Source organism: Phlebotomus argentipes, unplaced genomic scaffold (genome assembly GCF_947086385.1).
Source record: "Phlebotomus argentipes unplaced genomic scaffold, Phlebotomus argentipes genome assembly contig_42, whole genome shotgun sequence".
Classification (NCBI taxonomy): Eukaryota; Metazoa; Arthropoda; class Insecta; order Diptera; family Psychodidae; genus Phlebotomus; species Phlebotomus argentipes.
Genome location: NW_026776171.1, coordinates 417874 through 430387, shown reverse-complemented (window position 1 = coordinate 430387; position 12514 = coordinate 417874). Strand labels below are relative to the sequence as shown.

At 38.9% G+C, this 12514-nt stretch overlaps 1 protein-coding gene across 5 annotated transcripts in view; it reads right to left on the bottom strand.

Annotated features, from left to right (window-relative positions):
- The window catches only part of LOC132257200 (uncharacterized), a 46890-nt gene extending 36152 nt beyond the window's left edge, over positions 1 to 10738 (bottom strand). For 4 of the 5 annotated variants that reach the window (XM_059754000.1, XM_059754009.1, XM_059754002.1 and 1 more), the window contains exons 1-2: positions 9410 to 10738; positions 5465 to 5610 (exon numbers count right to left, since the gene is read on the bottom strand). In XM_059754000.1, coding sequence (XP_059609983.1) covers positions 5465 to 5567 — 103 coding nt within the window. In that variant the 5' untranslated portion in view covers positions 5568 to 5610; positions 9410 to 10738. Of the gene's footprint in view, positions 1 to 5464; positions 5900 to 9409 lie in introns of those variants that run through there. The other variant, XM_059754001.1, reaches the window with a different exon arrangement.
- Positions 10739 to 12514: the final 1776 nt, after the last annotated feature.

Sequence of the window (12514 nt, the reverse complement as noted above, 5' to 3'; positions counted from 1 at the left end):
CTGATGTTTAACTTAAATATTTTTACTCGTTGTATTTAATCATCTTTTGCACAAATATCCCCACACATTTTCCCGACTGTTTATCCAATTTATATATTCACAGTTAACAGTTTGAAAGAGTCAATAATAATGAATAAAATGGTACTTTTCCGTCTGCCATCCAGAATAATTTCCATATAACAATGTGAAAATATCACAGATCATCTACAATTCAATCTCTTAATTGTACAAACCATTCAGATAAGACGGAATAATAGACGGACACGTGAAATGTCGACGATCACATGCACACCAGGCGTCTCCATTGTGCATTCTTTCCATCTTTCTCTCACTCTTTCGTCACCCATCGTAAAATCCATACATTATTGTGACTTCAAGATAAAATTTCTAATGCACCAAACAATATAATTACATCAGATTCTCGTGTGTAAATATTGTTCTTCACTAAGTGTCGAGCATGTGCATAGAAAACAGTTTACTTCATCGTGTCAGTTTATATATACGTTTGTACACCAAAAATATCCCCATAAAAGAAAATTAACATTGGAGGTCATAAAGAGGTAAAAAGATGAGTTGAAATTTTACCAAGTTCTGCCGCCGTGATTGTGGCATTTTGAACACTGTATCCGAAATAATCCAGTTTTTGGCTGTTTTCACTGTCACCAAAGTCAAGTGAGATTGCTAAATACCACACAATTCTCCACAAAATTCAGTCACTTCACATATAAATGGGGAGAAAATTGTGCTAATTCCACTTCAGTTTCTCCGCAATGCTTGATATTTTTTTCTTCGGTTTAAAAATTTTTCACCCAAAAGATCACAAACCGGCTCTCTTGCAAAACACACATACAATTCTTATTAAGTGGAGTTTAAAGACAAAAAAGCATTAAGCGATATTTACTGGTTATTTAATTTTCCACCTCGCACTGTGATATGAATAAAGACAAGGTGTTTTAGCGATATACGATACTTTCTATCGCTTTTTCTTATCTTTCAATTTCACTTGATTGTTTAGCATGGGGAAAAACTGCCGGAAAGTGTCAGGACTTTAAGGATATCAGCAGAATATTTAACTTTCTTTGCATATTGTTAAAACACCTTGCGTTGAGAGATATAAAATTGCCACACAATAAGACTTCTCCCTTCTTTTTGGGCAAACAACACCGAAAAACGAGTGAAAAGTGATGTGATATATTGAGAAAACTGCGTCAAGAGAATGTGTGTCAGGGTTGAAGGGAAAATCTCGATCAAAAAAACCCGTTCACATTACCAACACTGCACCGAAAAAGCGAATGAGAAAGAGCAAGTAATTTTCTTTTTATCATCATCAATAACAAATTGCCTCTTACTTTCTCATCATAATCTCAATCAAGAAATTATTATTGAAAGTCTATGAATAGGAGTTGTGTGTGTGTTTTCTGTAGAGCAAAGAAAACTCATCACGTCCTTGGCAATCAGTTTTTGGGATGAGTTGTGAGAAAGAGAGAAAAATGTGTCTGAACCGGTCATAGATTGGAAAATATTAATTGTGGGAAAAAAAGGTTACACGTGAATCTTTTCCCAACAATAATAAATTGTGGTGGAGATAACAATACACCCAAGCAGACAGAAGAATTGAAATGCGGAGCTTTACAAGGATCTTAAGCGCGTCATTCTCGGTGTGAATCAACGAAGCTCTCGCGCGCGCGTGAGATTTATCATAATCTCTTCAGCAGCCGCACATCGATCACGATCGCGGAGAAAATCCACATCAATTTAGTTTGTGGGCAATTATCAGGGTGTGTTTGAGGAAAGAGTGGAGAGAAAAAAATGGTAATAGTTGGAACTAACCAGTTAATATTGCTTGTTCATTGTACGGCGGCGTTTTTACTGGCGCGCGCGCGCGGCAAATTGATCGGAAACCGAAAGTAAATCACACAGGAAGTATTTCAGAGAGGAGATATTCTGGCCGAAATATCTATTTTCAACACGCGCGATGTGGTTGTTTAGAATATGTTCTGCTCGCAGAACGGGTGAATTCACAACTGATCAGCACACAACCACTCCAGCCCACCTTTTCCTACCCGGCAATGGTGAATTGCACAAAAATTACACGCCACTCAAATCTCTCAAATAAGGCAATTTTCCACAACACACACAAACACAAACATACAACACTGTGAGAAATTATGGAGCGCGCGTTCACGTGAAAAAGGCCGAAAAAAGTTCCACTTGTAGCGCGGCGCAACGGTTTTGCTCAAGGCTCGCGGGATGAAAGCACCACGACCGGAGTGACGGAAAAGCGCTCAACTACTGGAGGCGATCGGAATGGAATTGAAGAGCTGCTGTGTGTGACTCTCCAGGCCTGGCGACGCTCTCGAGAACATTGAGCTCGAGGAGCTGGGAATCGATTGAGGAGTCAGCACGCGTGTTGAGAAATTTTGCGCTCACCCAGACGATCGTGGAAGCATTTTTCGTGTTCCCTGATTCCCCACATACATATATAGCAACTCTCGTATACATACTTTTACCTTGATGAAAAACTACCTGGAAGAGACACACTATACAGTGTGTGAAAGATTTATGAGAGCACGCAGTTTTCTCTCACATTTTCCTACTGAACATGAATGCTTAACGATTTCTTTCACATCTCTCTTCTTAAAGGATAATGCGATGAGGATATGACTTTTCTCTGATACAAATAGACAAACTTGTTCCCAATCTTCTGCTCCACACTGTCTGACCCAACACTAAAACTAATACATCAGACAAATTGCTTCTAAAATCCACACCGAAAACCCATTTATAAGGAGACATTATTAACTCATACTACCGCACAAAAGAGGTTCTTGTCAAATTTGCAGATCCAAAAACGGTTTGGCGACAACGTACGAAAATGGAAGAAAATCATTTAGAGTAAAATTAGCAATTTTTCAGCATCGCGACATCGTTTGCTCGTCTCTAATTTGCACATGGACTGTAATTAAATTACAAATTCCACCACTTCCCCTAACATTGAGCTCCACATATTTGAGGATACAAATTCTGCCTTTGTCAGAAGCTATTTTTACCTCCAAAAAAAAAAACCATTGTTGAGATATTTTAACTACAACTCTGATCAGCTGTGAAAGAAAAAAACGCTCAACATCCTGAAATGACGGTGCAAACAGTGCAAAAATATTATGTAAATTTCCTCTTGATCAAGAGCATTCTCACATGAAGCAAAAAGGATTATTAGATAGAACATTTTGTGAGCTGTAGTGGAATATTGTGTGTGCATTGGAAGCAAAAAGACGAGTGAGAGGTTTGTGGAGTCTGTCTTGAATTATGGTTGATCTATTATGCAAATATGTGGCATATTATTAATTGCAAACATTCATTACATAAGCACACTAGTCATAAAAATTAAATGGAAAAAACCAATTTTTTCCACAATCACCCGAAGCTTCGTGATAAAGTATATTTTCAATTAGAATATTATTAACTAGAATGGATGGTGAAGAAAAAGTGCTTAAAGGCAAATATTATTATCGTGTGTCTTTCCGCAATGTAGGTGAGAATTAGAGGAAATCTCTATGAATGTTTTCTTAAACCACAACATTTAAATTTCTAATAGTCTTTTCCAGGGAACTGAAGAATTCTCTCTTTCTGTGTGTTCCACGTGACTCGTTGAGCAATATATTCCCTCTAATATGCCAATTTTCTTAAGTGTTCATTCAGACAATCAATAGCCAGACTTCGTGTGCTGCTTAAGCACGTGATCGCATCAGCCCACAAGAATTTCTATTAGAGAGAAATTTCACAATATAAGAAAAAAAGTCGCCACGCAATTTTTCGACGACACACTTGATCTCCTTATTCATGTAATGCAACATCTTTCCCTCCCGTGTCTCTGTGCCATTCTATGATAATTTCATATTAAACTTTCATTGACTCACATGCGTAGACGCGCCTCTCGTGAATTCCACGAGAGTTGGCAGCATATAAACAGATCACTTTGTCGACGAATTGGTGATGAGGATGATTAATGGATTCCTCTTGCTGCCCAAGCATTATTTCCCTGGCGCCTCCAACTTTCAATTAAACCATCCATTCATTAACATTTTCTCCATCGCACAAATTGGCATTTGAGAACAGATCTGTTTCTTTCTTTACCAGAAAACTATCAGCATTTAACCTTTTGCAGTTATTATGTTGATGCAGCCTTGAAAAGTTCCTATACTTTATCAATTTGAGAGAGAGAAAAAAACGCAAAGGCATTTTCCACTGCATTATTATGCAAATTCCCTCCTTATCTCTTCATAAATTCATTGGGAGATTTTCAACCTGTTTTTCCCATGCCACACAATATTCCACGGGGTTTTTTCGAGTTTTTCCAGATTTCACAAATATATGATTCGATCTAAGTGCAAATATAGAGTATAAAGCGTAAATATTATGACGTTGTGAGGAATTTATGCAGGTATACACAAAATGCATCAACATTCCTGTGCAGTCTATACGAAAAATCCCACTTTTTCAGCGATGTTTCTGCTATTTTCTTCCCATTTCTCGATTTTTCCAGTATATCACACAAAGACTGTGTCTCTGAAACTATTGAATATTGGATTGCAAACTCGTCTGTGAAACTCTGTCAGGTGGGCTTTAAATTTACGATGTGAACGAAAAGAATCAATTCCAGTTTGGCTCTTTGTCACATGCTAAAAAATCGTCGTCTTCTCTTTACATTGATCTTTAATACTTAATATAATTTATCGTTTCATCTGTGAAAGGAAACTATTAGCAAAGTGTGTAGAAACAAAGACTGAACAAACGGGGGTTAAATTATGACAAATCATCAATGTTTTTTAATTATTTTAGTGAAAATATATATATATATAATAAATTATGGAAAAGTACAGTTTAATGATTGAAAGATGAAACGCAAAATTCAAGTTCAACACATTCAAGGTGTTTCACTCTTCAGTAGAATTCATGGAAGTTTTCTGAGAAAATCAATCTTGATTAATAATTCTCCTTCTGGGTAATCTTGACATATAAAAAACGGTTTTATTGCGCTTATTTTCCGTCTCTAAAATATATTTCGTCGAATAGCGGCTTTCCTGATAAAATTTCGTTTTCAATTCTAATGAATCACCAAAATACGTGAGATCAAGCTTAATTGGGAACGAGTGTCAGTTTTGACCTCTAAGATAAAAACTTGTCTTTTTTTTGCACAAACTGGTTAGTCATCCGGCGAATCCTTCCTCGTATATATAATCGTGAGATTTGCGTAGAGTTTCTGTCGTGACAATATTTTCGAATATGCAGAAAAAAAAGAGACTTTCTTCATCCCAAATCGCGCACTCAAGTCGCTCAAGTCGTGAAGAAAGGAGTGATTGATTTAGCCATTAAACCATCCTCTTGTTGGCAGACATGAGCCGAAAAAGCGTGACTTTTTCGTAAAAGCATGCGCAAATATCAATGGTGTGTAAAGTAAACTCACCCGTATTGTCATTGTCATCTTGCAGATGATGTCGTAAGTGATGCAAATGAGCGTAAAAGTGATGATGGTGGAGGACACATGCCAGATCCGTGCAGTTTAGCATCTTCACCAACAACTGTCTGAGGATTCCACTTCAGCCAGCAGATCTGGAAAATTGAACACACCATCAGAATGGGAGAATCATCATCAATCATCGCCGCAAGAACTTTTGCTCGCGCAGCTTGACAGAATAATTCTATGCAATAGAGGTCAATGGATAAATCACTTGCTGAGAAACCTGTTGCACAATATCACACAACTCGTGTGCTCTTGGCTGAAAGTTGTGCTTTTGCAGAGATACTATTATAGATTGGAAAAGCTCAGGCCATTTGTTAGATGAACAATTGCCCGATGATTATATTGCTGCATAAAAAAAGCCTAATTAAGTGACTCGCGCTAATAAAATTCACTCTTATTGAGACGTGAAAGATTGTCTCATAAATAATAAAAATAATTGTGCAATGACTTTAATTCCCTCCTCCGACGCTTTTGCTCCCCCTCTTCGCCGCGAAGGTGTTGTCTCGTGATAAAAATGCCATAATTATGGTAATCTTATGTGACTCACATTCTTCTCAACATCTCTATTGACATCTTTATGCCCACTCCAGAGGCACATAAAGCACTTTATCTGATAAGGCCCCACCAAAGAATTCCAGATGTACGCCTTCTGGCATATCAATTGCGGTTTTCAGTGGCATTTTCTGGGAATCACACCGAAAACACAGTCCACCTGAAAGACTGCAATTCGTGGGTGAGGCCCAACATGACGTCAGTCTCTCTTTATCACAATCTGCGGTCACCTTATTAATTCCTGGGTCGTGCGAAACAGTTTTGAAAAAAATAAAACTGTAGCATGAAAAGGCCATAGATTTGTCGTGTGTTCAGTGCATTGAAAAAAACTGTATAATTAATTGTTTGAGATGGAATTCATCCTATGCAAACACAACCATCGATGGAGAGGAGAAACAGTTACAACCACGGAATTCTTCCGTAGTGAATCACAGCGCGAAAACACATTGCATTCAATCACGATCGCGTAGTGATCTCTCAAATGGTGAAACTCTCTCATCAAAACCAATTGGCTCAACCTGTTTCCACTCTGGCCAGTCCAACCACGACAAACTCTTCAGCTAAAGCGATTTTATTTTCAACAGACAAAAAGGCGCCATCACGCATTTTATCCACTGCGTGAGAGTATGAAAGCTCTCTCGCCAATCGCGATCTGAACAGAGAGCCTTATCACTCCCTCCTCTCCTCGCTTTGCTTGCTCAATCAATTTTCACACGTGAAAATTCCCGAGAAATCAGCCCAAAAATCACGCGATCGATGACGAGAGCAAAACAGCCGCCGACTTTCCAATTTTTAAAGCACATCTCGTGTGCAAATTTTCACCAAATTCGCTAATTATATCCACTTTTTTCTATTTATTCGACATTTTAGCAACTTGTCACGTCATTATTTAGAAAAGTGTTCTGCTCAAAAACTGATTATATATTATTATAATATTTGTCGAGTTGGAAAGCACATCAATCAGCGCGTGGAGCGATTGTGATTTGACTATCTAGATAAGAGATTATTAAGAGAAGTGAATTTAGAACTGAAAATTATTACATTTTGCAGGCCAAAAAGTGATCTTTAGTGACAATCAATTGCACCACTCTTTGATAACCCAATCAAAAAGACATGAAATCTCAACGCTGCGATGCAGTAAAATGAATAAATCGCGAGTTGATCGGCTTTTTTGGCGGGGCAAAATGTGAAAATTACGAAACTTTTGCGACACGGAGATTATTTTTCACATCGTCTCTCCTTTTCTGATTTTAAAACATTTTATAAAATTGAGCGGATGATGGTGGAGAAGTAAAAAAAACACACACGATAAGTTTTGTGAGGTCTAGAAACAGCCAACGAATTAATGTGTGCAATCGCAAAGAAATGGTTGAATGTGTGGTATTTATTGCTCATTTTTCGAATTCTCTCCTCAGTACGAAGAAAAACTATAAAATAAAACAGTAAAGCATTTTTTTTCGCCCCGACGACTATAACAATAAAAGTTCAGGCACAATTAAAATAACTCCTTTTTTTTAACTACCGCGATGGATATGCAAAAATTCCTCAAGGGTGTTGTGCAAATATTGTTATATGTATTTAAAAATTGAGATTTATGAATTCAGCGCGATTGACATGTTTCTGGAGCGAATTTTTTGCTGTATTATTTCTTTGCTTTCCCCTCCGCAACATTGCATGGCATTTGAGGCTTTTTTCTGCACTGAGTTGCAAAAGACAATCATTAAGTATATATGGGGAAAGGTGGGGCATTTTTGTAAGTTTTTGGCGCTTAATAAGAAAACTTCTCTCTTTATAAAATCTTATTAAATGTATATCGTGTGTGTTGAAATTGGAATTATAGCGAAAGAAGGGAAAAAATCGAGCAAAAGTGCAATATTTCAGTGGAAAATTACACTTCTTTTCTTGCTTCTCTCTCTCTCTCTCTCTCGCTCGTCAAAAGCCGATATATGTTATACTTTATTGGTCACTGACTTTACTAATAAACAAGGCGCGCACATTTCATCATGAATTCCAGTGCTATTCATGTGCCGAAAAATGAAATTGCGAGAAAACTATACACTGTTTATATAATTTCTCTTTCAATTCAGCGGCACTCTCTCGAGAACCCCAATTACGACGATACATGACATTGCAATTGAGCGGGGAAGAAAAAAAAATAGATAAATTGTGCGGCAATAAGAGACAAAACACACGCATTAACAGCTCGACAAATCCGCAAACGGAGGCTGTGACTCAAATTAACCGATCATTTAACCTTTATCACAGTTTGAAGGTGTTTCACACAGCTAAAGTACAGTGATCAAGCGTGATCTAATTGAGAGTCAATAGTGTTGTCTGTTTCATTTTCTCACTCTCACATCATACATTTTTCGAGACTTTAATCAACAAACCGATACACTACAATTAATTACATAATTACTGCGGAAGTGGCAATATTGTAACATGTCTTGCTAGCAATTTATATCTCAATGGAGAGCTCTCTCGAGAGGGACTTCTTGGTCAATAGTGTTAAATATTTAACACGCCAGACTGGAGATTTCTCCCAGCGCACTCACAGCGATCGATCAGATGCATTTCGAGAGGATTGAGAAATTATTCAAATACACTTGATAAGGTTGTCATAAATTAAGCCAAGTGAAAGAGAAACAGAAGCGAAAATTATTAATCATTTCTATCGCACAATTTTCTCAATTTGAGAAATAAATTCAACTCCTTTTTTTCTGCACTCAAGCAATCAATTGAATTCTTTCTCTCATTTGCTTTGTTCACAATTATGCAAGAAAAATTATGGATTGAGTGCAGAGAAAAAGAATCGATATAATTGATACTTTTTCCTCCACCTTTTTTACACTTTAGCTATAAAAGTCACACACAGTGTTGTCGCGCTTTATCTGCGGTGAGTGCCTTTGCGTTGAAAAGACATTCATTCATCCTTTGAAAATAACGACCTCGATGGGAATGTAAAATTTATTCAAAAATATGCACGTCCAGTGGAATTGCAAGTTTTGCGTGTCGTTGGAAAATGGAATAGCACAATTTTTTCATCAAACAAGATCGTCGCAATGTTATAGAGTCAAATCACTATCAAAGCAGTCAATTTGGAAAGAGTGTGATTCTCAATCGCTCAGCTGTTTTGCATCACATTTCTTGCCCACTAAGCATCGCGAACTGCAGCAAAAAAGTGTCGAGTTGTGTTCCGAACAGCGTCGATAGTGTTTTAAAGTTTTGAGTATAGATAATTTTTCCAACAGATATTGAGATCGTGAGCCTTGACATACAATGAATAGCATTTCAGAGTTTTTCTGTCTTTCTCCCCATCGCAACAGAAAATGTTACCTCTTTTGTCGTGTTATTTGCTGATCGAGTCGCCGATATCGCGGGCGATCGCTGTCCGCCTAATTTTCTGTGTCACAAATCACATGAAAAGTCCATGATGATGCATCTGTTTGCCAGCTGAATGTCCACACACAGAAATGCATCAGTCTGTAAACGCGCTTTTTCTCACTCTCGCTCCCTCCTCAAAGATTATCCTCTCCTGATCGATGATCGCGCGGGATTGAGAGAGAATCTGGCTCGTGATTTCACTTAAAATGCACACACAAGTTTTCAACTTAAAGCTCAATAGACACTGGAAGTTTCACTCAATATAATTGGTTATCATTGAAAATTGAACTGTAAATTAACACATACACATTCGTGTGAAATATATTGGTGGAAAAAATAACCCATTCACTCGTACGCATGCATTTGCCCGGCCGATGATGCAGAAGGTGGGTTTTGTTTCTTTTCTTATGTGTCTTATTATATTAATTACAAACACTCTCGCGGAGTTTTTTTTCTATTATTTTTAATTGAGAAGAAAAGCGCTATTGCGAGGCACCGGAGTAAGGCAAATAATCGTGGCACTGGGTAAAAGAGCTTCAAAACTCATTTCTTGCCTTGGATGTGCATCACTTTCCTGAACCACAAGACATCGCGCGCCAAGTTACTGTTTTCGAGCTCAGATGAACCTTATCTGGAGCAACAGTGATAAGGTCTTTGACACGCGATTGAGAGCCGCTGGAACGTCAAGGTGGGCACAAAACACACACTCTGGCTATCTCACTCGATCGCGAGCCTCAACATTATTATTATATTTATTGGCAATTGATGGACTTCACTTTGTTCACTTTGGATTGGGTGTTTTTGTTATTGGCAGCAGAGCTCCAACACTTTTCTCGCTCTCCCCCTTATTTAAAAATGCATTTAAAAATGTTATTTCGGTGCCAAGCTGAGCAGAATACAAATAATTGACAAATATGCGTAATTATGCATTCACGACAGATGGAGGAAAAATCCTCAATTTGTTGTCTCTCTCGTGGTGAATGGAGGAATTTCAGAAGAAGAAGTAAAAAATTTCTTCGCGTTCACACGAAAAATTGGGACCACACAAAACTCTGTCTCTCTGTGATGCCTGTTTAACACACCACAATCCAACCACTTTTATCCCCTTATGCACATCACACCTCAATTAGCACCTCAATTGATCCCTCCGTCCTAACGACAGCCTCACGAAAACTCCGATTTATCCCAGTGATAAAATATTGCGGGAAATGCTCTGTGTGCATTGAGAAAATCACACACGCAGACACGTTGTTTATTCAGTGACGGCTTGACAAGCACTACTCACTATCCATCCAGTTGGGTGAGAGCAAAGCAAAAGCGAGCCATTCGAATGGAATACAAATTCATACCAAACGGCATGAGCAACATGGAGAGTGAGAGAAAAAATGCGAGAAAACCACACATGAAAGTTGCCCCCGCTCCTGAAACTCACAGACTCCTCTCTTGGGCCAGCTTTTCTCACTCTGTCCAGAAGCCCAAACACAGGCACAGTGCAAGTGCACAGGTTGCTGGACATCGTCCGATGGTGGAGATGATCACAAAAGCGCCACGAAATTGAGATTTCATCAAGTAAATGCTCCAGATGAATTGCCAACGTCATAGATTAGGGATGAAGATACGTCGAAATTCAATCTCAATGGAGAGATCTTGAATTATGAAGCTTTTAGGGAGACTTGTGACATGAAATCTTCACAAGGATAACAAGGATTTGAGAAAAACTGCATAGAAAAGATCAGCATCTTCCCATTTTGCATTAAATTCTGGCATTTTTAGCTTCTTTCAAGCTGCAAAAATTATTCGAAAACAATGTTTAATGGACCTTTCAAATCTCTTTAAGTCAATCTTCAACCTGAATCTATCAGTCAGTCGCACCTCGCGCTTCAGCTCTGCCTGAGAGCATATTTCATGCGTCTGTGTGGCTCTCTCGAGAGCCATTGCGCGAGAGCATTTTGCCCACTGAGCGGGAGAGCTACAAGTGGTTTGCACACAAATCAACTACCCAAAATCGCCTAGCAAGATCACGCTTGAACTTTGAGGCAGCTTTCAGTTGATCGCCAACGAGTTATTTTTTGCACAAAAATTACCGCAGTGCAAATTTACTCACCGACTTTTGCTCTCACGGGAAGTTTTTGCCAAAATGTCTTCAACTTCCCTCAAACACAGAAATCCATCATGCTCTTTGCGATGACTTCAAAAGAGCCAAGAAAAAAACGCTCAACTTTGCATCGCGTTCAGCGAGATTGGTGGGGAATCTCTGCGCGCTCGTGTTGAGACGATTGAAAGGCCAAAAGTCTCTCCTGAATTGTGAGAAGAGCTTCTTCGACGCGCTCACCTGAGAATTGGGGTCAAGTTGAGGTGATAACACGCTGGTCAGGCAGAAAATCCTTTCAACAATCACTTATCATCCAATTGGCAGCTCCTTGTGCCGCAGCATTGATCTCTTTATCGCATCACTGGTGGCCAGAGTCATCTCTTTCACCTCCCCGCCCAGATTGGTGGTGAAAGTGGCGGATTTTTTCGTCGCATTGCAGCATCTGTAACAGTCTCGCGGCCCCCACCATTTGCTCCCTCCTGCCAGGCACTCTGAGCCCCCGAGGGGTTCCTGGTCAGCCGGAGCGGACGTGGAAAGAGTTCTGGAAGACAGAGAGACGGAAAAAAGAAATAATCGTGGACAATCTTGCAAACCGGTCAATTGAATGTTTGAAAAAGTCAAGTGAGAGAGAGAATTCCTCTCACTCTTCAATGCACGGCTTCATATTAAAAACACTAATTGAATTAAGCGAATGATAGCACACAAATGAAGGCAATTCTGGGATTTCCCCACAATAACACCCGCCATGCGATGTGGATTTTAATATTGACGACACAGCGCGTTCACCATTTGTGCTATAGTAGAAATTTGTTTACAGTCTTTTCCGCAATGCGTTGAGAAGTTTTTCCACAGAAGACTGTTTGATTGCTTTATCGCGGTGTGATGAGGCAAGAAAAAAAGAATTGCCAAACAGTCAATATTGTCTTGTCACTTCCATGGAATCAAGATCAAGCCGGAACTCACGA